The sequence below is a fragment of the Somniosus microcephalus genome, chromosome 1, assembly GCF_052327205.1.
Source record: "Somniosus microcephalus isolate GS21.2 chromosome 1, FLI_Smic_1.0, whole genome shotgun sequence".
NCBI lineage: Eukaryota > Metazoa > Chordata > Chondrichthyes > Squaliformes > Somniosidae > Somniosus > Somniosus microcephalus.
In genome coordinates this window covers 254023934-254050625 of record NC_140987.1, presented here as the reverse complement: position 1 = coordinate 254050625, position 26692 = coordinate 254023934, and the positions used below count along the sequence as shown (strand labels likewise).

Below are 26692 nucleotides of genomic sequence, written 5' to 3'. Positions count from 1 at the left end.
CCTTTCAGGTTTTTGACCCGCCTACTTCGACGTCCGGCCAATCCACGCGATTTTCCCTTGATTGACCTTGTTGAGCCAGCCCAGCGGGCTCAGCAGGCCAATTAAGGGCCACCCGGCAACAGGTGACGTCACAGACTGCAATTTCATCTCTCAAGAGTACTTGACAGATGAAATATCAGTGTTTCACAGCTGTTTAAAGCTGTCAAACACTGACAGTCTGACTTCTAACCTGAGTCCTTCTCCACAGACTCAGTTAGAACTCTCACCGGCACTCAAAGCTGAAGGCTGTCACTTTTCACAGATTGCAGCCGTTCAGCTTTAAGTTCCGGCTGAGTGATGCGCTCCCGATGGCTACAGGAAGAAAGGCTGTTAAGGTAAGTACAGGTAAGTAAAAGTTCTTTACACACTTTGGACACACCAAACACACTTACCTTTGCACTCATGCACCCATCACTCACCTGAACACCGACATCGCGACCCCTCCAACTCCTTCAACCCGACGGCCCGAATGCTCTACCTGGCGTGGTTTGGAGCCGTCGGGAAACCCACATGAAACCCCTCAAAATAGGGATTAGGCTAAAAACTGCCTGTTAACAGGCAGTTAATTGGCACTAATCCCTTCCCGCCTGGTTTCGGCGGGTCCCAGTGCGGGGCGGGTACCCGCCGCCCCTGAAACTTACGTGGGGCGGGGTTTTGGGTGTCGGGACCCCCAAATTCGGGATTTTCCCCCCCCACACGCCTGAAACCCCGCCTGACGGCTCCCCGAAAATCTAGCCCATAGACACAACAAAAGAAGATTACCAGTTTCAAAGCATGTTAGACAATGGGCACAGAGACGATCATTGGCACTCATAATCGCATTATGATTTTATTATTATTTGTGTAATGTTGCTGTACGGTACGTGATTAGTTATTGGCTGGTTATATTTGTGCTGCCCTAGGGCACTTGCCTTAATGGTTTCTGTTCCCACCTGGTGACACTGGGGCAACTCAACATCGCCCCCTACAGGTTTTACAGAAAAAGGCTTACGGCGGAAACCTCAGCAATGTTCTCCTTTACCAAATTCCCTGTCCTTTCTAAAGATCCTATAGCCTGGAATATTTAGGTCACAATCATTCCTGGGTTATAGCCAGGCTATAGGATCTTTAGAAAGGACAGGGAAATTGTTAAAGGAGAACATTTCTTGTGCTACGTATATTCATATACAGAACTGTCGTCACCCTGCCCAGATGCCCTGATGGTGTATTTCTCACACTTTTTGACCTATCTCATTTTTTGTTGCTCTGTACATTGCTATACAGAAAATGTTATATATTTTTTATTTTTCACCATGCCTGTTTCATTTTTTAACAGGTATTTTATTATTACTTTGTGGAATTACATAGAGTGTACGGCACAGAAACAGGCCATTCGGCCCATCCAGTCCATGCCGGTGTTTATGCTCCACTTGAGCCTCCTCCCACCCATCCCTCATCTCACCCTATCACTATAACCCTCTATTCCCTTCTCCCTCATGTGCTTATCTAGCTCCCCCTTAAATGCATCTATACTACAGGTAGACTACCTTTTATCCGAACTTCCGAAAACCGAAACCCTCTAAAAACCGACGGTTTTTTCGTTCAGCGTAAGTCGTGCGCACGACATGACCAGAGTGGCGCACGACTTACGCTGAGCAGAGGGTCAGCGTAAGTCGTGCGCACGACCCCGACCCCCGCCGCGGACCCCCGCCGACCCCGACCCCCGCCGACCCCCCCGCCGACCCCGACTCCCGCCGACCCCCACCCCCGACCCCCCCGCGGACCCCCGCCGACCCACCCCTGACAAATTTCCCAGTCTTATAAAATACCTTCCGAAATCCGAAATTTTCCGAAAACCGAAACACGGCTGGTCCCGAGGTTTTCGGATAAAGGATAGTCTACCTGTATTCGCCTCAACCATTCCACATTCTCACCACTCTCTGGGTCAAGAAGTTTCTTCTATTTGATTTCTTGGTGACTATCTGATATTGATGGCTTCTAGTTTTGCTATAATCTTTATAACTTCTACTATATCTTCCTACAACCTTTTCTGTTCCCTGAATATATATATCTTTATCTCTTTTTGTACACTGACATTTTCTAATCCTCTCTTTTCCTTATCTTTAGGTTATTGTTATTTCCACTGAGACCCTTCCCTCCCTTCCATTTATTGGTTTAAAGTCCTGTCTATCGTCCTATTTATCCTTTCTGCTAGGACCTTGGTCCCAGCCCGGTTTAGGTGCAGCCCGTCTCAGCGGCACAGCTCCCACCTGTCCCAGTACTGGTGCCACTGTATAGCCATGAACTAGAATTCCTCCTTCCCACACCAATCTATCAACCACCATTTACTTTCCTGATCCATGTATCCCTACACCAATTAGCACATGGCTTGGGTTGTAATCTGGAGATGATCACCCCTGACATCCTGCTTTTTAATTTAGAGACTAGCTCCTGATATTCCCTCAGCAGGACATCCTCCTAGTTCCTTCCCATTTCATTGGTTCCAACGTGGATCACAAAAACTGGTTTTCCTTTCTTTCTTTCCAAGTTCCTTCCCAGCTACTTCGAGATGTCCCTTATCCTGGCATTGAAATACAACCTCTTGGACTGTAGGTCCAACTGCAGAGGATCCCCTCTACCCTCCTAATTATCGAATCCCTATAACTACAATCTTTCAATTCTGCTGCTCCCACCCACCCCCCTCCCTGGACTACCCCCTCCATGAAGGTAGTCCTCCAGCATTCTGGCCATCCTCCCAGCAGCCTTCTTCCTTATTGCCACAGCTAGGAAGCACATCTTACAGGACCAAATCCTTCCCTCCCTCCCCTGCCGATTGTCAGTCATACACACCTCTTACTGTACATGTCTCTCTGTGACACATTCACCTTCCTGTACCTGTATCTCTCTAACCAACTGAAGTCAATGGGAATTGGTGGGGGGGGGGGTAAACTCTCCACTGGCTGGATTAATACCTAGCACAAAGGAAGATGGTTGTGGTGGTTGGTGGTCAATCATCACAGCTCCAGGACATCGCTGCAGGAGTTCCTCAGGGCAGTGTCTGAGGCTCAACCATCTTCAGCTGCTTCATCAATGACCTTCCCTCCATCATAAGGTCAAAAATGGGGATGTTCGCTGATGACTGCACAGTGCTCAGTGCCATTCTCAACTCCTCAGATAATGAAGCAGTCCATGCCCGCATGCAGCAAGACCTGGATGACATTCAGGCTTGGGCTCATAAGTGGCAGGTAACATTCGCGCCGCACAAGTGCCAGGCAATGACTATCGCCAACAAGCGAGAGTCTAACCACTGCTCCTTGACATTCACCGGCATTACCATTGCCGAATCCCCCACCATCACCATTGACCAGAAACTTAACTGGACCAGCCACATAAATACTGTGGCAACAAGAGCAGGTCAGAGGCGAGGTATTCTGCAGCGAGTATCTCACCTCCTGACTCCCCAAAGCATTTCCACCATCTACAAGGCACAAGTAAGGAGTATGATGGAATACTCTCCACTTGCCTGGATGAGTGCAGCTCCAAAAATACTTAAGAAGCTCGACACTGCCTTGTTTTGCACACTTTGTACAAAAATAATAAATTGCAGGACAACGGAGTATTACAGTTTAAACTCTTTTAATGAAGCATCAGGTCTGTCTGACTCACCACAGTACAGCACCGTGTGGACAAGATGGAGTCAGGGCCCCTGGGTCTTCTAAACAATAGCAGTCCTTACAGATGCCTGCAGGCCAATGACAACTCAGCATGTGATCACATGTGAATATAATAGGTATTCCTTACAGATGCCTGCGGGCCAATGATAAATCAATATGCAAATGTTACAGACACCATCCAGGACAAAGTAGCCCACTTGATTGGCACCCCATCCACCACCTTAAACATTCACTCCCTCCACCACCAGCATACCATGGTTGCAGTGTGTACCGTCTACAAGATGCACTGCAGCAACTCGCCAAGGCTTCTCCGGCAGCAACTCCCAAACCCTCGACCTCTACCACCTAGAAGGACAAGGGCAGCAGGTGCATGGGAACACCTCCAAGTTCCCCTCCTAGTCACACACCATCCTGACTTGGAAATATATCGCCTTTCCCTATTTATCGAGTGTCAGCTGTGGCTCAGTTGGTAGCACACTCACCTCTGAGTCAGAAGGTTGTGAATTCAAGGTCCACTCCAGGGACTTGAGCACACAAAAAAAAAAGCTAGGCTGACACTCCAGTGCAGTGCTGCCCTGTCGGAGGTGCCGTCTTTCGGATGAGTTGTTAAACCGAGGCCCCATCTGCTCTCTCAGGTGGATGTAAAAGATCAAATGGCACTATTTCGAAGAAGAGTAAGGGAGTTATCCCCGGTGTCCTGGCTAATATTTATCCCTCAACCAACATAACAAAAACTGATTATCTGGTCATTATCACATTGCTGTTTGTGGGACCTTGCTGTGCGCAAATTGGCTGCTGCGTTTCCCACATTACAACAGCAACGCCACTTCAAAAGTACTTCATTGGCTGTAAAGCGCTTTGAGACGTCCGGTGGTCGTGAACGGTGCTATATAAATGCAAGTCTTTCTTTCTTTCTTTCCTTCATCGTCGTTGGGTCAAAATCCTGGCACTCCCTCGCTAACAGCACTGTGGGAGTACCTTCACCGCACGGACTGCAGCGGTTCAAGAAGGCGGCTCACCGCCACTTTCTCAAGGGCAATTAGGGAAGGGCAATAAATGCTGGCCTTGCCAGCGACGGCCACACCCCATGAATGAATAAAAAGAAATTATGCTTATATTGTAAGCTGCATATTTAAATGAATAAAAAATATTCAGCTCTTTTATTTAAGATTTGGGTTTGCTGAACCCTTGAGTGAGAGAGCTAGTGTCATATAGATTCATACAGCACAGAAGGAGGCCATTCAGCCCATCGTGCCTGTCTCGGCTCTTTGAAAGAGCTCTCCAATTAGTCCCACTCCTCTGCTCTTTCCCCATAGCCCTGCAAACTTTTCCCTTTCAAGTATTTATCCAATTCCCCTTTTGAAAGTTACTATTGAATCTGCTTCCATCCCCTTTCAGGCAGTGCATTCCAGATCATAACGATTCCTAGCGTAAACATTTTCTTTCCTCATGTTGCCTCTGGTTCTTTTGCCAATTTCCTTAAATCTGTGTCCTTTGGTTACTGACCCTCTTGCCAGTGGAAACAATTTCTCCCTATTTACTCTATCAAAACCCTTTATAATTTTGAACAACTCTATCAAATCTCCTGTTAACTTTCTCTGCTCTAAGGAGAACAACCACATAACAGAAGTCCCTCAGCCCTGGTACCATTCTAGTAAATCTCTTCACCCTCTCTAAATATTAGAATTTTTGACTGTACAGGTGACAAGGAGAGATTTTTGATGACATCTAGTTGCTGTAAATCTGTTTTTTTCTGCAGATACCTCTAAGGATGTGAAGATGATTATTACACGCCTCTTAGAAATGCTGATTCACAAGAGTGTCTCAGGTCATGGACGGGATCAGGCACTGAATCTGCTGATCAGAAATGTACCTCGAAAGGACCTGGCTATTAAAGATAACACCAGAAGCCTGGATACCATTGATATAGGTGAGTAGACCCTTCATAATTTTGAACTTTGGAACTTCTCTGTCTCTACAACTTGGGCACAGAGGCCGCAAATTTAATCGCACTGAGGAGGCAGGTTTGGAGGTGGGTCCGCTGTCAAAATTGCAAAGACGCGAGTCTCCCAGGTGTTGGGTCTGCCAGCGCAGAACTGACCCGACACCAAGCGGCAGGGGAGACAATTCAGCTACTTAACTGGCTTGTTAACAGCCAATTTAAGGGGATTTTGAGGCTTACTTGTAATTTTACCTTCTCCCCCACTGGTTACCCGCTGTTCATGGAACATGCCAGCTCAACCTGGCATGTTGTGAGTCTGCTCTGATGTTTGTGAAAAGCTGACAGCTTCAGAAGTGGTGTCAAGGATGCCATGTTGCAGATGGTGAGTTTCAGAGCACAGAAAATGTTGGTTACTGCATTTTTAATACATATAGAGATTTCTTTAGCTTACATGTTTTTAAATCCATCTGTATGTCCAGTGCCACCTCACTGGGAGAACATCTCTCACCATTGACAGATCACTTCTGTCATCTCACCTGCAGCTACCATCTATTCCAGCAACATCGGAGCCAATAAAACAATCAGATCTTGGTCCTCCGAATCCTTCCACAATCAGCCCCAACACCAACATCACCAACTTCATCACCAACCTTCTCTGCCATCATCTGATGCTGCGCAGGACACAGGGCATCAGCCCCTGACAAAATTGCTGGCCGGGAGGCATCACCATGGCCAGATTTTCTTCACTTGATGCTGTAAATCCTGGCTGCCACATGATACGCCAGGTTGACACCAACCCACACCAGCACCGTGAAGCAAATCTTTAATACCCAAGCCATTCCATGCACACATATCACTATAGCCGGGACAGGGGTTGGGGGGGGGGTGGTGGGTGGGAGAAGTTATGACTGAACAATCACTGGAACTCAGTAAGACACTTCTCAAGGTGCGCTCAGGTCTATCCAATAAGGGGCACTTTTTGAAAAAGAGATTTCACTGTATGACAACACATTACCAGAAACTTCACATGGACATTGGCTAAACCTCTCAAGTGCCTACCCTTGTGTGTTGTTAGTTGGTATGCTTGCAGTAGGATGAGGGTGAGTGTGAGGGGTGGCTAGTGAGATGAGGAAGTGATAAAGTAGATAGAGGGTTGGGTGGAGGTGCAAGGTAAGTTGCTGTCCTGGGGAGGTCTCTTCCACCCTTGGAAGGGAAGAGATCCTCCCTGCGTGCTTTGACTTCCTCCATAAGCATATGGAGGGAGTCATTGAAGAGCCTGGGTGCAGCCCTGCACCTCTGTGCAGTGATTGTCAGTGTTTGCAGCACCTCAATGCTGTAGAACACTGACAGAACAACTGTCAAACACCATTTGGACATGGCCCCTTTGAGGAAACTGGCTGATGATGCGTCATCAAATGACATCATCAGACCCACTTCCTGTTAATTGTCCGGTAACAAGGCCAATCAAGGTAAAATCACGTCTGCAGAGCGGAGGTAGCTGGGGGTGGGACCGGAACCTGGAAACCAGCTGTCCCGCCCCATCCCGCCTCCTCAATTAAATTCGCAGCCAGAGCTTCTGTGCCACCAGAACATTGTTGAAGAAAATTCCTCTCCTTATGCCAATGCTAAGAGGTTAGTACCACAGCTTTCCAGAGGACCTGTGCCAATCCAAAATAGGACATCATGTCTGGCTATGCAACTTTCCCTGGATATATCAAAGCCAAGTTCTACAACATACAGTTAATTACAAATAAAAAAAATGAAATTAAAGCCCGATTTTAGCTAAACCTGCTTGGCGAGAACATATGAACATTGGAACAGGAGGAGGCCATTCAGCCCCTCAAGCCTGTTCCCCCATTCAGTGAGAGCATGGCTGATCTGTATCTTAATTCCATCTACATGCCTTGGTTCCATAACCCTTAATACCCTTGCCTAACACAAATCTATCAATCTCAGTTTTGAAGTTTTCAATTGACCCCCAGCCTCAACAGTATTTTGGGGGAGAGAGTTCCAGATTTCCACCACCCTTAGTGTGAAGAAGTGCTTCCTGACATCACCCCTGAAAGGCCTAGCTCTAATTTTAAGGTTATGTCCCATTGTTCTGGACTCCTTCACTAGAGGAAACAGTTTCTCTCTATTTTTTAAAATTCGTTTATGGGATGTGGGCGTTGCTGGCAAGGCCAGTATTTATTGCCCATCTCTAATTGCCCTTATGAATCTATCCACCATATCAACTTCTTTAATCATCTTAAACACCTTAATTAGATCACCCAATAATCTTCTATACTCAAGATAATACAAGCCAAGTCTATGCAGCCTGTCCTCCTAATTTAACCCTTTTAGCACACTTTTAGAACTGGGATTGTTCAGGTCGGATAGTCCATTTATGCTGTGCCCGATTTACATTTCGTTGAAATATTGGGCGGGATGCAAATTGGATGCCTGACCCAAACTGGTGAGCTGAAGGCACGGCCGCCATTGGTGGAGCGATGGAAATCAGGGATGCGAAAGAGGCCAGAATTGGAGGAGCGTAGAGATCTCAAATACTATCCAAAAGAAACACAAAACAGTTTGCTTCTGTATAATTTCAGTTATCATTTTTTGTGGTTTTTAGCAGCATAATATATAGAAGACAGCTTTGAGTCATCCATATCGATTAATTTTGTTCTGTATCCAAATCCAAAATAATATTTTCCCTCCAGGTTTGAAGAAGATCTTGAAAGTAGCAGGGCAGTTCCCTGAACTACCAGATTGCCTGCCACTGACCGAGAATACCTGCCTTACTGCTTCCATCTTACTCAACAACCTTTACTGTGACCTTCGAGGCGATGGTGAAAGAGAAACTTATCGCAAAATCTGTGAAGGTTATATAACGTAAGTGGCATAATGAGTCAGAAGAGCTATTCTGTTTGTATTTCTTTTATACGCATTTATTTCAGCCCTTTAAGGCTTTTGCGTGGTTACAGATTCATAGGTGCTGTCAGCCCCCTGGTACCCTATCTAATTCACAAGGTAGTGGGCATCAGCAGGCTACTTGACTGGGGGAGACCTCACCGCATGATCTTATTCTCAGCTAACATCCGCAGTTTCTAGCATGAATCATCAGATAGCGACCAGGAGCCTGGCTAGTTTGACCTTCGCTAGGCCGGTAGTGTTGAGGGCAATTACAGCATTCCAAGTACTACCTCGGGTAAGATAATGATTGGCACTATAGGAAGATCAACAAGAGAAATCAACCCTAGGACTTTCTGATCTGTATGCTTTAGTTCTATACTGTGTAATGTCAGCGGTGGCTCAGTGGGTAGCACTCTTGCCTCTGAGTCAGAAGGTTGTTGGTTTAACAACAGAAAATGCTGGAAAAACTCAGCAGGTCAGGCAACATCCGTGGAGAGAAATTTGAGTTGACGTTTCAGGTTGGACCCTTCTTCAAAACTGGAAAGAAAAGAAACTAGATCGGAGGCAGGGCTGCGATCGGACAAAAGAATAAAAGAAACAAAAGAAGTAAAAGAGATTAGAAGCTAGACGAGATGGTAATAGGCTGGGATTAGGTGTAAAGTGTACTGGCAGGGCAAAAGATAGCTGCCAGGTGTGAGAGAGAAACAAAAGGAAAGGGGGGGGGGGGGAAAGGAGTGGAACAATTACAAGAGAAAATGAAATGGGGGCCGAGCTTATGATCTGATGTTGCCTGACCTGCTGAGTTTTTCCAGCATTTTCTGTTGTTATTTCGGATTTCCAACATCGGCAGTATTTTGCTATCGTACTAGTTGTTGGTTTAAGTTCCACTCCAGAGACTTGAGCACAAAAATCTAGGCTGACACTCCCAGTGCAGTGCTGAGGGAGTGCCGCACTGTCGGAGGTGACGTCTTTCGGAGAAGACATTAAACCGAGACCCCGTCTGCCCTCTCAGGCGGATATAAAACATACCCATGGGATTGATGAAGAAGTGCAGGCGAGTTAACCCTGGTGCCCTAGCCAATGTTTATCCCTCAACCAACACTGATTACCTGGTCGTTATTTCAGTGCTGTTTGCGGGATCTTGCTATGCACAAATTGGTTGCTGTGTTTCCTTCATTACAACAGTCACAGTGCTTCATTGGCTGTAAAGCGCTTTGGGACATCCTGAGGTCTAGAAAGGCGCTGTATAAATACAAGTTCTTTCTTCTCTTTTTCTTGATAGAGGGCTTTAAAATTATGAAAGGGTTCGATAGGGAAGGCGTAGAAATAGAGAAGTGTTTCCATTTGTGGGGGAGATCAAAACTAGGGGCCAGAAATATAAGGGAGTCACTAATAAATCCAATAGGGAATTCAGGAGAAACTTCTTTACTCAGAGTGTGGTTAGAATGTGGAACACACTACCAGAGGGAGTGGTTGAGGCGAATAGCGTAGATGCATTTAAGGGAAAGATAGATAAACACATGAGGGTGAAAGGAATAGAAGGATATGGTGATGGGGCGAGATGAAGTAGGGGTGGGAGGAGGCTCGTGTGGAACAGAAACACCGGCATGGGCCAAATGGCCTGTTTCTGTGCTGTAAATCATCTTTTTGTCTTTGGCCACACACTGTAGGACCTAAAATATGTTTTTTTTAAAAATATATGCTTATTATGATGAGTATTATCTTGGGTGAGGGAAGCAACTTTGAACGCCAGTGTTAGGCTCAAGCACTTTCAGGTCAGGTGTATTTTAGGCAGGTGCAGAGCAGATGCCACCTTACTCTATCCTAGCAACATGCTTCATGCCCAATTTCAGAACGTTTAGTCTACTGTACTAGACTACATTTTTCCCATGTTCTATACTTAGCGTTCTTGAGATCTTTTAGATTTTGTGCCAAATTATAAAGACTGACTGCTAGTGATTTGTGTTAAATGGAGTCTCTTCAGGGGAGGGGGAGCAATAGATTATAAATATCACATAGGAAATTATTGCATGAGTTATTTTTTCAGAATACCTAGCTGGGAGGAGTATTTATATTGAAAGTTTACTTTAAAAAAAAAGAAATGTGTTAAAATGTTTTCAGGTATGCCATTGACAGAGATGGGGGATTGGCGTCAACTTAAGTTTCCCAGGTAGCAGCAGGTTAGAAAATTAAATTTTTGTCTTTTGGGGAGAGAAAGAAAGAACTTGCATTGATACAGCGCCCTTCACATCCTCAGGATGATCCAAAGCGCTTTACAGCCAATGTAGTACATTTTGAAGTGTAGTCACTGTTATAATGTAGGAAACGCAGCAGCCAATTTGCGCAGTTTATGGGCGGTTGCGTGCCATATCTCTGTACCCGTGGGATTTGGATTGAGTCTTTCCGAAGATGCAAAAATGATTCATTCACGCACTAAGAGAGTATTCACTGTACAGGAGATGACAATAAACAGAAAGCTCTTATAAAACATAGCCAAAGGTTGGAATTTTCATGGTCGTGGAATGGCACAAACAGTTTGCACCAGCAGTAAGGTGAAGTTACGTTGTTCATATTCCAATGACAGCCAACGAAGTACACAGAGGTGTTGTTGCAGTAAACAGCACACTTTGAACTCAACAAACTATTTGTTGAAGGTGGCAGGGCAGGTTGAGAAGGCGGTTAAAAATGCATACGGGATCCTGGGCTTCATAAATAGAGGCATAGAATACAAAAGCAAGGAAGTTATGATGAACCTTTATAAAACACTGGTTCGGCCTCAACTGGAGTGTTGTGTCCAATTCTGGGCACTGTATTTTAGGAAGGATGTGAAGGCCTTAGAGAGGGTGCAGAAAAGATTTACGAGAATGGTTCCAGTGATGAGGGACTTCAGTTACGTGGATAGACTAGAGAAGCTGGGGTTGTTCTCCTTAGAGCAGAGAAGGTTGAGAGGAGATTTGATAGAGGTGTTCAAAATCATGAGGGGTCTGGACAGAGTAGATGGAGAGAAATTGTTCCCATTGGCGGAAGGGTCGAGAACCAGAGGACACAGATTTAAGGTGATTGGCAGAAGAACCAAAGGTGACATGAGGAAAAACTTTTTTATGCAGTGAGTGGTTATGATCTGGAATGCACTGCCTGAGAGGGTGGTGGAGGCAGATTCAATCGTGGCTTTCAAAAGGGAGTTGGATAAGTATCTGAAGGAAAAATATTTGCAGGGTTATGGGGAAAGGGTTGGGGAGTGCGACTAGCTGAAGTGCTCTTGCAGAGGCATGGGCTCGACGGACCAAATGGCCTCCTTCTGCGCTGTAACCATTCTATGGGCTGGATTTTCATTGAGGAGGCGGGTAGGAGGTGGGACTACAACTTTCGGGGTTGTAGTCCCGCCTCCATCGAGTTGTAGCCAACCCACGTGATTTTAACTTGATTGACCTTGTTGAGCCCACCCAGCAGGCTCAGCAGGCCAATTAAGGGCCACCCGGCAACAGGTGACGTCACAGATTGATATTTCATCTGTCAAGACCTTTTAACAGATGAAATATTAGCGGTCGACAGCTGTTTGAAGCTGTCAAACACTAACAATCTGTACTCCAAGTTAATTCCTTCCTCTCAGGATGATTTAGAGATCTCTCCGGAACAGAAAGCTGAATCCCGCAATTTTTGACAGATCGCGGCCATTCTGCTTTCTGTGCTGGTGAGATGAGGGACTCCCGAGACCTGAAGACTGTAAAGGTAAGTAAAACTTCTTTAAACACTTTAAACACACCAAACACACTTACCTCTGCACTCATGCACCCAACACTCACCTGAATATCAAACATCTCGACCCCTCCAAGCCCTTCAGCCCGACGGCCCGCCTTGCTAACTTGGCATGGTTTGGAGCTGTCGAGAATCCCACACTTCAAGAATGAAAATAGGGATTAGGCTAAAAACTGCCTATTAACTACCTGTTAACAGGTAGTTAATTGGCACTAATTCCTTTCCCGCCTCGGGGAGGCAGGTCCCAGTGCGGGTCGGGTATCCGCCTCCTTTGAAACTGGCATGGAGGCGGGTTGGGGGTGGGATGGGTTCGTGCCCCCCGATTTCGGGATTTTAACCCCCCACACGCCTCCAATCCCGCCTCCACGGCCCAATGAAAATCCTGCCCTATGATTCGATAAACCTTAGTAGCTGAACAAAAGTTGACCTGTTTTACTTTTTAGACTTTTTTTCCACGAGATTTATATCAGGAAGTATATTTGGGACGTTCAGATTACAGCAGAGTAGTTTGTGTTTGTAGTTATGAAATTCCTACTGGCAGATCAGGGAGAGTGTAAGGAGCTGGTTGATTGGAGAGCCTGTTTACTAATTACAAAGTCAATGGGCTAGATTTTCAGGGAGCCGTCAGGCGGGGTTTCAGGCGTGTGGGGGGGGGGGGGAAATCCCGACTTTGGGGTTCCCGACACCATCCTGCCCAAAACCCCGCCCCACGTAAGTTTCAGGGGCGGCGGGTACCCGCCCCGCACTGGGACCCGCCGAAACCAGGCGGGAAGGGATTAGTGCCAATTAACTGCCTGTTAACAGGTAGTTAACAGGCAGTTTTTAGCCTAATCCCTATTTTGAGGGGTTTCGTGTGGGTTTCCCGACGGCTCCAAACCACGCCAGGTTAGAGCAGGCGGGCCGTCGGGTTGATGAGTTGGAGGGGTCGCGATGTTGGCGATCAGGTGAGTGATGGGTGCATGAGTGTAAAGGTAAGTGTGTTTGGTGTGTCTAAAGTGTGTAAAGAACTTTTACTTACTTTACTTACCTTCACAGCCTTTCTTCCTCTAGGCGTCGGGAGCGCATCACTCACCCGGAACTTAAAGCTGAATGGCTGCGATCTGTGAAAAGTGACAGCCTGCAGCTTTGAGTGCTGCTGAGATTTCTAACTGAGTCTGTGTAGAAGGACTCAGCTTAGAAATCAGAGTGTCAGTGTTTGACAGCTCCAAACAGCTGTAAAACAATGATATTTCATCTGTTAGAAGTCTTGTCAGATGAAATTGCAGTCTGTGACGTCACCTGTTGCCGGGTGGCCCTTAATTGGCCTGCTGAGCCCGCTGGGCGGGCTTAACAAGGTCAATCAAGGGAAAATCACGCGGATTGGCCGGATGTCGAAGTAGGCGGGTCAGAAACCCGAAAGGGGAAGTCCTGCCTTCTTCCCGACAGGATCCACAAAATCGACCCCAATGAGTTGATTGCAGCTCTGAAGATTTTGCAATAAGCATTGAAAGTTTGAAAAGCAAGATTTTAATAAAAATATGAAATTCTGCTTCGAAAGTGTTCAGAGCAATACGATTTGTGAAACATGAGTGGGCCTGAGCTATTTGTACCAGACCTCACTGTAGCTATCATGGGTTTGGTCCTTCAAGGTTGAAGGGACAGTTGTGGGGAAGGAAGAGGTAGCTTGCCTGAACATAAATTGTCTGTTAACTTCTTTTCATTTATTTTAAACCTCAAAAGAGTAATGGAAAGAGCCACATAACATCACAAAACACTAGTACCAAAACAACAACTTGCATTTATATCGCACATTTAACATACTAAAACGTCCCAAGGCGCGTCACAGGAGTGTTATCAAACAAAATTTGACATCGAACCACCTAAGACGTTATTAGGACAGGTAACCAAAGGCTTGGTGAAAGAGGTAGGTTTCGAGGAGCGTCCTAAAAGAGGAGAGAAAGGTAGAGAGGGGGAGAGGTTTAGGGAGGGAATTCCGGAGCTTAGGGCCCAGACAGCTGAAGGCAAGGCCACCAATGGTCAAGCGAAGGAAATCGGGGATGCGCAAGAGGTCAGAATTGGAGGAGCGCAGAGATCTCAGAGGGTTGTAAGGCTGGAGGAGGCTGCCGGATGGGAGTCAATATAGGTCAGCAAGCACAGGGGTGACGGGTGAATGGGACTTGGTGCGAGTTAGGACATGGGCAGCAGAGGCTTGAATGAGCTCAAGTTTACCGAGGGGTGGAAGGTGGGACCAGGAAGAAATGAACACTAATGTTTCCGTACGTCTGCTTAATGACACTACAGGAGCAAGTTTGATCCTAAGATCATGGAAAAGAACCTGCATGCGATCCAGTGCGTGTCTGCACTCCTTCAGGGACCCTTTGATGTTGGTAATGGCATTCTGGCCCTGCAAGGTGTCATGGAGATGATGGTCGCATTGTGTGGTTCAGAGAGGGAGATTGACCAAATGGTGGCAGTAGAGGCCATTATCCATGCAGCAAGCAAAGCCAGCAGAGCAAATTTCATTATTGCTAATGGAATCACCTTACTGAAGGACATATATAAAAAGTCAACCAATGAGAAGATCAAAATCAGAGCTTTGGTGGTAAGTTTCATTGAAGAGCTTTGCTGTCTTTTTGCCAACTTTAAGGAGATTGGGGTAGAGTTTCTGCTCGGTTGCACTGGTTTTTTCAGCGCAATTTGCCCAAAATTGGCGTAACCAACACAAAAGATCGCGGGACTTCAAGCACTAATTATGTTGAGCATAAACTGAGTTTCCACGATCTTCTGCGCTAGTTTAGAAAACATCACATGAGAAGCTGGCCCTGGCCACGCCCCCGGATCACCATTGCGAGTTTCTGCTAATTGCGCTTGTTTGTGGGCCTTCCAGGAGGCTCTTAAAATTAAGCTGGTTCTTTTGGGTGCAGGAACACTGATGGGCACGTTTTAAAAGCTTTTGGAATGTAATTTATTTTAATATACTAAGAAACTGACTACTGTACCCCAATGTAACTAGTAAATGGTTCTGTATAGTTTTTTAAATGTCATTTTCAGTTGTTTAAAATGGGGTTACTCACAGGTGGTGGACTGGACTCTCTGATTAGAAAAGCTTATTTTTTGTGATAGGCCCATTTCCAGCTCTATTAATCAAACTGCTCCAGGTTACCATTTTAAAATACATCCAGCAATATTTTCTAAAGCAAATTTTTTATTTTTAAATGACGTTTTAAAATGCTGCCTGATTTGGCTGGTTCATGGCAGATTTTGCGTTCAGCGATATGCAAATGAGTTTGAGCAAAAACTCGGGCAAAAAAAAGCCACTTCTCAAAACGGGTGCCAATTTGGGCACAGTTTGCGCCCGGCTCGTCAGATGCGCCCAAATCAGAAACTCTACCCCTTTATGTTTTGTGCAGCGCGTTGTTTTGTAAAATCAACTTATTCTGAACTCGGTTAGAGTGAAACCCCATTATTGCCAAAAAATTACCAATATTCTCTCTTTCCTTGGCAAGTAGTTAAATAGAATAATGCTCACGTTATATTGAAATGACAACCCTCTTAAAGTGAAAAATGTGAATGCCATTATTTTTTTCTTCTTGTTTAGCCCATGAGGGAATGGCCAAACAGGTTTGTCCAATGTTAGGAGCACGTAACAGACAATTTTATTTTACAATGTCATAAAGCCATTTACGAAAGAGATATGTACTTCAAATTAACCAGGTGACATTCACATTCTTGTAAGTCATCCTGGTATCAACAATGCAAGAGCTTGGAAAAGGTATGCAGAAAGTCAAATTTCTTAGACCTGCAATTTTAATATGGCTTTGAGTGGTTTTTGAAAATCGGCCCCTTAATATCTGCCAACACTGTCTGAGTCTCTTCATGCTTTCCAAATCACGTTTTGGCTTTCCATATAACACATTCTGTTTTACACCATTCAAAGCACTCCTGTATCTTACTAAGCTCATTTTACAAATTACATAGAATTTACCGAAACAGGCCATTCGGCCCAACTGCTCCACATGAGCCTCCTCCCACCCCTCTTCATCTCACCCTACCAGCATATCCTTCTATTCCTTTCTCCCTCATGTACTTATCCAACTTCCCCTTAAATGCATCTATACTATTTGCCTCAACCACTCCCTGTGGTGGCGAGTTCCACATTCTCACCACTCTCTGGGTAAAGAAGTTTCTACTGAAATTTTTATTGGATTTATTAGTGACTGTCTTATATTTTTGGCCCCTAGTTCAGGTCTTGCCCGCAAGTGAAACAACTTCTCTACGTCTACCCTATCAAACCCTTCATAATTTTAAGGATCTCCATCAGGTCACCCCTCAGTCTTCTCTTTTCTAGAGAAAAGAGCCCCAGCCTGTGCAGTCTTTCCTGATAGTTATAACCTCTCAGTTCTGGTATCACCCTCGTAAATCTTTTTTGCACCTTTGCCAGTGCCTCTATATCCTTTTTGTAATATGGAGACCAGGAGTACTCCAGGTGTACTTTAACCTAAAATGATCAATATGTTTTTGCATTTAGTCCTATCTTATCTACATTACCCTCCTGCCCTGCCATACTGTATTCCATCAGTTCAGCCCATGTATATTTGCATGGATTCAATATGCTCTCTGATTGTTGTAACTTGGGGGAAAATGCCTGTTCCTTGATTGGCACCTCTTCTCAAGGACAAGACTAAGATCAGTACCTCAGTGTGTTGAGGATTACGGTACGCTAGACAAATGATTCTGCATTGAAGTTGTAAACTGCTACGTTACTAACCCATTGTGCACAAAAAGACATCCTTTCTCTCCCCACAGATCTGATAGAGGTGTTCAAAATCATGAAGTAAATAAGGAGAAACTGTTTGCAGTGGCAGGAGGGTCGGTAACCAGAGGACACTGATTTAAGATAATTGGCAAAAGGACCAGAGGGGAGATGAGGAGAATTTTTTTACGCAGCGAGTTGTAGTGATCTGGGATGCACTGCCTGAAAGGGCGGTGGAAGCAGATTCAATAGTAACTTTCAAAAGGGAATTGGATAAATACTCGAAGGGGAGAAAATTGCAGGGCTATGGGGAAAGGGTAGCCGGCACAGGCATAATGGGCCGAATGGCCTGCTCCTGTTCCTATGTTCCTACCATGGAATGATTTTATTTCTTTTGTTGCCAGATTTCCCTCGCTTTTCCTGAGGCATTGACTCATACTGAGGTGCAGCTATGTGGATACTAGTAGCCCTCTGGCACCTCACTTGTGAAACCATTCAAAACCTGCGAGCCCGTCCTATGCGTTTTGTGACAGCTGAGAATCTTTTTATTCAGCAGCATTTCTTTGTATCAATGCATTCAACACCTTGCAATAAAAATCTTGGGCAAATAATCAGATAATAATCTAAGTTGACCAGCTATATCTCTTGAAGTCCACGAGTTGTGATTCTTGTAACTCAGTTCTTTTTGTTTATTTGTGCTTCTCAGATGACCAGAACTACTTCCTGTCTATCAAAGCTACTTCCTCCAGCCCTACAACTCTCTGAGATCTCTGCACTCCTCCAATTCTGGCCTCTTGTGCATCCCCGATTTCCATCGCTCCGCCATTGGCGGCTGTGCCTTCAGTGCCTGGGCCCTAAGTGCTTGAATTCCCTGCCTAAAGCTCTCGGCTTCTCTACTTCACTCTTTCCTCCTTTAAGACGCTCCTTAAAACCTTGCTCTTTGACCAAGCCCTGTCCTAATATCCCCTTATTGGACTCGGTGTCAAATTTTGTTTAATGAGCTCCTGTGAAGCAGCTTGGGGCATTTTACGACGTTAAAGGCGCTATATAAATGCAAGTTGTTGCCTCCCTTAAAGGGGCAGTGAACACTTTGGAGATGGAGAAGCCCATGCATCATTTTGTGACTAGGACACCAAGCACATGTGTCACAGTCATACGATTCCTTGCATACCATACTTGGCCAACCTTTTTCAATTTGCTTACAAACAATTTTAATGATGGTCATGCCCTTTAAATCTCCTTAACCTCAGTTGGTATATGCTGAATTTAACTTTATTAACAAATATTGCTGCTCTTCTGTAAAAAAAAAATTATAAAACAGATTTAATTAAAATTTACAACAATTAGATTATTTGCACGTACCATTGGTGCTTTTTATTCACATATTTTCACAAATGAAGGAATATTTTAACGCTCGCTCTTTTTATGCAAAGTTAATTTGCCAACTGCTTCCGTCGTTCTGTTGTGGGATAAAATGAAAACGAGAGCCTCTTCCCAGAACATAGTTTATTACGTCTCCTGAAATCAACTTTATTGATCTGTAGATAAAAGGGCTGATTGTAATTTTCAGTGACAGGTGTTTCCTGGTTACCTGTTTGAAGAGTTGCTATTTAAATATATTTAAAGTTCTGTTTGTATTCCCTACAGGGACTGTGCAAGCTTGGATCAGCGGGAGGGACTGACTATGCTCTGAGGCAGTTCTCTGAAGGATCCACTGAAAAGCTTGCGAAACAGTGCAGAAAGTAAGTACATCGAGTATTATAACAGCAACAATTTGCATTTATATACATACGAACATACGAATTAGGAGCAGGAGTAGACCACTCTGCCCCTTGAGCCTGCTCCACCATTCAATAAGATCATGGCTGATCTGATTACTCCACATTCCCGCCTACCCCCGATAACCTTTCACCCCCTTGCTTATCAAGAAGCTATCTACCTCTGCCTTAAAAATATTCAAAGGCTCTTCTTTCACCGCCCTCTGAGGAAGAGAGTTCCAAAGACTCACGACCCTCTGTGAGAAAAAATTTCTCCTCAACTCTGTCTTAATAGCGTCTTTAATGTAGTGAAACGAATCCAAGGCACTTCACAGGAGTGATTATCAGACAAAATTTGACGGCGAGCCACGTAAGGAGCTATTAGGAAAGGTGACCAAAAGCTTGACCAAAGAGGTAGGTTTTAAGGAGCGCCTTAAAGGAGGAGAGAGAGGCGGAGAGGTTTAGGGAGGGAATTCCAGAGCTGAGGGCCTAGGCAGCTGGCGGCACGGCCGCCAATGGTGGAGTGAAGGAAATCAGCGATTAAAATCGGGGCTGCGCAAGATCCAGAATTGGAGAAGAGCTGAGATCTTGGAGGGATGCAGGGGTGGAGGAGGGTACAGAGATAGGGAGGGGGTGAGGATGAGATGGAGGGATTTGAACACAAGGGTGAGAATTTTAAATTTGAGGTGTTGCTGGACCGGGAGCCAATGTAGGTCAGCGAATAGGCTTCCATAGTTCACCTTTCTCTGCTGGAACATCACAAGATTGTTTTTTTACTAACTCCCGCTTTCCATGATATATTGGTTTGTTGGATATCGAATTGTTTATAATTTGCAAACCTTGTTGGAAGCTTTGTTAAAAATGGTTTCAAGATATTTTGAAAAAATCTTATCTCCTTCTTTTATAAATTTCTTGCAGTTAAAAGTGTTTCCAATTAATCAACTAACCAAATATTTAACAAAATTAAAAACTTTGTGTTGTATATAAGACATCGAAGGTTACTTTCAGTTTTTGATGTGGTAACATATGAATTTGTGGATGAAATAAGTATAAAACAGCTGTTATTTTTCAGTTTATATTCTTTGGGGGCTAAATTCAGTTGATTTGCGCCTCCCGTTAGCACCCTAAGAGGGCGCTAACGGGACGCAAACCAACTGGCGCTTGGGCGCGGTGCCGCTAACACCTCCCATGAAATTCAGCAGGAGGCTAACCGTTAGCGCCACGTGGCGCTGCACCGCCGGCGATGAAGTCATTGCCGTGCGCGGCGCCCCGCTCGCGCCCCGGCTGTAATATTGGGTGGCGTCCCCCGACTTACTGCCAGAAGCTATGTCCGCCGGGGTCAGTGGGGCCTACCTGCGGCCGGGACGGCGCTAGTTAAACGGAAGGTGGCGGGTGGCCATTTTTATTGTTGGCCGCCTGCCAGCACCTGCCCCTGTTGTTGTCCCTGGCCCCCGTGAAGCCTCCCCGCGGAGTGCCGGCTGCTCTCCATGAGCCCGGCATTCCTCTTGAGTGCTGGGCTCATTTGCTGGCACTCCCGATCCCTGGCGGCCCAGCTGGGCGCCAGGATGCACTGCACCAGGCCCCTCCCCTTTAATAAGGGGAGGAAGGCCTGCAGTACCGTGGCACGACGTGCGGCACGTAGCATTGCGATATTGGCTCGCAGCGCCCCAAGAGGGACGTGGGGCGCTTCCAGTAGCCCCCCTCCTCCCTCTTGGGGTGCTACCTGGGAAAATCGGCCGTGGGGGCACTAACTTTTTCGAGACGCTAAAATTAGCGCCCCGGTGAAGGTAGCATCACAAAGGGGACGTTATTTAATTTTTACCCCTATGACTTTAAAAAAAATTCTCAGGAATTAGGCTATATCATGAAGGCTGGGATAAATAAAAGCACTTTAGAATATTTTCTTTATATATGTACATATAATGTGTCAGCTGTGTCTCAGTGGGTAACACTCTTGCCTCTGAATCAGACGGTTGTGGGTTCAAGTTGCACTCCAGAAAACCCAAAAAACTAGGCTGATGCTCCCAGTGCAGTACTGAGGGAGTACTGCACTGTCGGAGGTGCTGTCTTTCAGATGAGACGTTAAACCGAGGCCCCATTTGCTCTCTCAGGTAGACGCAAAAGATCCCATGAAACTATTTTGAAGAAGAGCTGGGGAGTTCTCCCCAGTCCTGGCCAATATTTATCCCTCAATAAATGGGATGAAATGTTTTAACCACTAAACAAATTGAATTGCTTATTTAGGTGGTTATGCAACCAGAAGATTGACATTCGCACAAGAAAGTGGGCGATTGAGGGCATGGCTTACCTGACACTGGACGCAGATGTGAAAGATGACTTTGTACAGGATGAGCCAGCAATGCAGGCAATGTTTGATTTGTCAAAGGTAGGCACTCTCAATCCTTTTAATTTCCATGTATTATACAGTGTTACACTCTCCTCCATATAAAAGAAAGATGAATCCTTTGAGGAGTATAGCAGCATTACGTTTTTAATTTGTTGCATGAAAACAGAAAAAAAAATATTTTTATGGTGTTTTTTTCTTTCATTCTATCATATAAAATTCTTAGAGGGCTTGACAGGGTTGATGCTGAGAGGCTGTTTCCCCTGGCTGGAGAGTCTAGAACTAGGGGTCACAGTCTCAGAATAATGAGTTGGCCATATAAGACTGAAGAAATTTCTTCACTCAGAGGGTGGTGAATCTTTGGAATTCTCTACCCCAGAGGGCTGTGGATGCTCAGTCGTTGAGTATATTCAAGACAGAGATCGATAGATTTTTGGATACTAAGGGAATCAAGGGATATGGGGATAGTGCAGGAAAGTGGAGATGAGGTAAAAGATCAGCCATGATCTTATTGTATGGCGGAGCAGGCTCGAGGACCGAATGTCCCACTCCTGCCCCTATTTCTTATGTTTTTATCAGATTGCATGACAGAATATCATCTTTTCAGCTGTGTGTATGTTGCAAGTTCTGAAGGATAGTCAGTGCCCAACAGTACTCAAAATTATGCAGTAAACAGATTACATTAAAGGGGTGTTAGAGGAAGTTTGATTACCAGTCAGCTATTAAGGCTGAATGGTCAATTTGATAAATTTCAATTTTCCAAGTAGGGAGACCCTGTTAAAATTTGTTTGTATTCAATTTAGGAAGCAAATTCAGAGTCACTGCACTAAAAATTGTAAGCGGTTTTTGATCCTAGCCCAATTGCTAGATGGACGGTTCGAATCGTCCCCGCCTTACGAAAGTTCTATACCCGGGAATTATTATTCAGAGTGTAAATGAAATAAGTCATGGACAGGAATACTTCAGTGAAAAATCAAACTTATATTTATTTGGTCTAGCATAAACTGGCTAAAATATGGAATACTAAACAAAATCACTGTCACTGTGGAGAATAAAAGCCAAGTTACAAACAAAATACATACAGTACACAACTGGGGACTATAACAAGCAGTAATTCCCTTGTTGCTATGGTGGACTCTAATTCCACCCCTACCAACGAATTACCCTGTCGCATAAACCCCTTCGCCTGGCTGAACCAAACGAAGCTCCCACCCTCGGAATAGCCCAAAAACTTCACTTCTGAGAAAACTCTGAGCCCTTACGGCTCACGGGTTACCGGCTTGGGATACTCGAGACTGTGCTTACCCCCACACGCGGTTGGTTTCGGTCGCTCCGCTCGGCGGCTTCTCTGGTACTTCTTGTTAGGTCGATCTTGCTGGAGCGGGAGCGAGAGAGAGAGAGAATGGTGGAAAAGGATCTATCTTTTATAGGAGTCTGGCTAACCCTATCTTTCCCGCCAATCTTTAAAATCCTTTTGTTTCTAAGCACTCCGGTGCTTAATCAGTGATTGGTTATCATCGGACCCATGAGTATTCCGTGATTGGATTAATGGCCCTAAGTCTGGGACATATCTTTCGGACTTTGTGTTGGGAAAAAAACTGGCTCCTCTTCGGCTGGCTGAGGCTAGTGGGTTCATTGTTCTGCTTCTCTTCTGAGATGGAGGTGAGAAGTGCTTTTGCATATTAGAGTGGCCTTTTAATAAGTTCAAGTTCAATGGCCCCCTTCCTTTTTCCAGGGCTGTCGGGCGAACCCATACATTCTGGATGACTGACAGTTCTTTTGTCACAGCCAACTGCCATGCATTCTCTGGAGTTTTAACAAACCAGTCCCCCACGCATCTGCACAGGGTGATCCCACCACAGGGAAAACACTCTCAGCCCATAAAGTCCACAAAAATATTCTCGACTGAGTCCATTCTTCAAACAGAGACTTTGCGATCTCTTCAGTCCCCCGTTTGATGCTTTTCTTTCCACAAAGCATCACTCGACGAGAGAGCAAAGGCCAAAGTCTCCCACAAGTGAAGCTGTTTCCCTGATTTTACATTTTAAAACCCCAGAACTGTACCCCTTACTGTGTGTCATAGTTCCCTTCTACCGAGTCAAAACATCAGTGAAACGGCTTCTTAACACATTCAAACGGCTGGGTTCCAATTCCCACCGACAAACTTCAAGTCAAAATACAGAACATTAATAAGATCCACAGGACGTTACCAAAAAGTCACCGTGCACATCACACAGCACAGCATTGACAGGTGGTAACACATTACAAAAATGCAACAGCGCACATCGCGCAATACAGAGTGTAAAACTATAACCAGAATATAATGCACTTGCTTACAGAACTTTGGTACATTACAAGTTTTGGCAGTGAGAAACCGTCATCAACACAAATCAATTACAACTTTCCAGATCGATCTAACACCCCTTGCCACCGCGCTTGGAGCATCTGGCTCCGTCGCCTGCAGCGGTTGTATAACAAGTAGAACAGAGCTTCATAAAGCTTCTCCGTCTTCCTTGGACACCACACAGGCAGATGGACTTCAGTCAGGTTCAGGATCACGGATGCCACGGCGTAGTGCACGTTCTGAAACAACACTTTGTCTGTAGGGATTAACACCAACCCATTCCCTGGACCCCTGGTTGTGGTGGGACACCCATCTACAGTCGTCTGTACCGCCAGGGCTCTGGGCGGGGGCTTCCTGGTGTATGAGATGAGCTCTGTGGCGTTGATGGTGTTCGGGGGTTTTGGGATCACACAGGAGTCCACACTCCGATCCCAACCGATCCCACCCCCGGCGTCCTGCCATCGCCTGCTAAATGCGACCGACACACCCGCTGGGCAGATCTTTTCCAAACCCCACATACACACATAAATCCCTTCCTCGGATTCCCACCACTTATCCCAACACACATTCACTCCTCCCTGAGAACCCGTGATCGTCCGGTATGTGTCATTACTTAGTCTTTCCCAGTCAGCTGTCTGGTCCCCTGTATCCGTGCTCAGTTTCCTGAGCCACCACCACCTTCCCAGTGGAATGTGTCCCCTACAGCTAAGGCACACCCGTTTACCCTCTGTTACCCTAACCCGAGAGGTGGTAACCCCTATTCTCGGGCATGAGATGGACGCTTCACCATAGGTGAACTCGTCATGGCTGGAATACTGGGTGGAATTGGACCCCAGCCATCCAGGCCATCTTCCCTCGCGGAGATAGACACTCGCCCCATCCTTCGAGCCACCTCCTGTGGTCACGATCGGTCCGTCTCCGCCGGTGCAGCCGAAGATAACCGATTTCTCGGTGTCGCCCCTGTGACTCGTGCTGGCTTCAATCATGACGATCAGGACTACCATGGCTGGCTTCATCTTGTTCTTAGGCATTTAGAATGCAATGTTGTCCTTGGGTGATGCCTCACCTTTCCAGACGCAGCTACACACGATTAAACTATACAGACAAGCTAAGGCAACAGACAGGAGAGAAAGAAGTTATGTACAGCACCACCTGTCTCCGGGTGGCCACACTAGGTCTCCTCGACCCTGGGCCTCTAACCACTCCGGCTTCCTTCATTCACCGGTGTGTAAGGAGGCACCCACGGCACCCTCGGCCGTGGGATCCTGGCACTCCTTCTCACTCCTGTCCCCACAGGCGGAACAACTAGTCCCTCTGTGGGCTCCTCACAGCCCCAGATTAGGGGCTGGAGACCCACACCTGTAGCGCAGCTCACCACTCCCTGCTGTTTCCTCCTCTTATCAGCTCTTTCCCCAGGGTTGAAAAGCTTGCACTGATTGATATTGAACCACTTAGTACATCGGGGCATTTTGACCGCATATACCATCAGACTTGCCCTATCCACGATACTGTGTGGTCCTACATATAGTGGTTCAAAAGTCCCTACCCTGGCGAAGTTTCTAACCATTACTTGATCTCCGACCTCCCACTCGTGGTGCCTCTGAGGCTCAAGCAATAAACGATTTCTACGATGTTGCTTCCCCATGTCATGACCCTGCCAGTCACAAGCTCATGTGGGGAATACCCTGTGCTTCTAGACGGGCTGGCTCGGACCCCCATCAGAACTAACGGCAAGACTTTGGCCCATTTTCTAGGCGAGTCTCCCGTCTCCTTTCGTAACCTTTCCTTGATGGTCCTATTCATTCGCTCCACAATCCCCGATGACTGCGGGTTGTGTGCGACGTGCCGTTTACCCTCTACACCTAGCATCTTCAGAGTTGCCTGCATGACTGCCCCGGTGAAGTGACTCCCCTGATCGGACTCCACATACTATGGTAGCCCCCACCTAGAGAACACTTCTCTCACTAGAATCCTTGCGGTCCCCAAAGCTGTGGCTGTTCGGCATGGGAAGGCTTCTTACTTTACCGTAATACCTGCCACTCCGCATGGACCCTCTACCTTATCTCCCTTAGCCAGCGTCTCCAGAACAGTCTTTAGGGTGGGATCCCATGCCTGGACCATCTTTAGGTCCAGGGTCAATGCTACCCCTGCATTCCCTTGGGTCCCACCTCTGTCTCTGATCGCTGCTACCAGACTCGACCCATATGGATCCCAAAACGTGCCCGTTCGAGCACCCTCTTTGGCCAGCACGTCGGCCTGCTGATTGCCCTCCGCATGGGGTTCTGGCTTAGAATGGGCCTTGACTTTGTGGATATAGAAATCCCCCTGGGTTAGGACCTGTTGCAACAATGGCTTGGTTGCTAGGGGTTTCCCGTCTGCAGGTGTGAACCAAATGGCTAAATATTCTGTACACGAATTGCAAGTGAACATGCTGTCCGAGCAAATCGTGTAGTGTGTAGGGAACTCTTCGGGGTGGGTAACCACATACATTACCGCCGACAGTTCAGCGTGCTGGGTGCTCATGGTGCTCGGGCCAAAAATCCCGCATCCAGTGAGTCGCTCCCCGGCCATCACTGTACTGGACCTGTCTACATAGAACTTGCAGCCCGTGGGATGGATCCCAGCCCGAAACCCTATGTCTACGTCCCATACTTCTTCAACAGAACATTTGTGGGCCACCCCTGGGTAGATCAAATTTGCGGTGAGCTTGGGCTCACAGAGGCCTTTCACACTCAATTCATCTGAGAGAGCAATAAAGTCCAGCAAGCAATGCGTGCACTGCTCACCATGCCGTCTTTTATCCCGCCATCCAAAAGCATCTGAGTGGGCATATGATGGGTTAAGAGAGTTACCGGGGACGCCCCCGTGAAGATTTGTGATCTCCTCATGGCCCAATGTGTGGCAAGCAGGTGCCTCTCACAATTGGAGTACCCCCTCTCTACATCTGTGAGGATTCTTGATGAGTATACCACAGGCCTCAGCTTGCCATGCCGCTCCTGGAGCAGCACTGCGCTCAAACTGTCCCCTGTGGCAGCTACCTCTGAAAAGAACTCCTTTCCCCCATCAATCGCTCCTAAAGCCGGTGCAGTCTGCAGATCTCCCTTCAGATGACTAAAAGCTGTCATGTAGTCCTTATCCCACTCCCAGCCCACTCCCTTGTGGAGGAGCCGGAGTAGAGGAGTTGCCATAGCGGCATAGTCCTCGATGAAATCCCTGCAGTACCCTGTGAG

General features: G+C 46.2%; 1 protein-coding gene across 3 annotated transcripts in view; it reads left to right on the top strand.

Annotated features, from left to right (window-relative positions):
- The window catches only part of unc45b (unc-45 myosin chaperone B), a 118136-nt gene that overhangs the window by 56332 nt on the left and 35112 nt on the right, over window positions 1-26692 (top strand). For all 3 annotated transcript variants that reach the window (XM_085992117.1, XM_085992112.1, XM_085992122.1), the window contains exons 8-12: window positions 5452-5622; window positions 8337-8508; window positions 14566-14866; window positions 18665-18759; window positions 21019-21160. In XM_085992117.1, the coding sequence (XP_085848243.1) occupies window positions 5452-5622; window positions 8337-8508; window positions 14566-14866; window positions 18665-18759; window positions 21019-21160 (881 nt within the window). The remainder of the gene's footprint in view (window positions 1-5451; window positions 5623-8336; window positions 8509-14565; window positions 14867-18664; window positions 18760-21018; window positions 21161-26692) is intronic.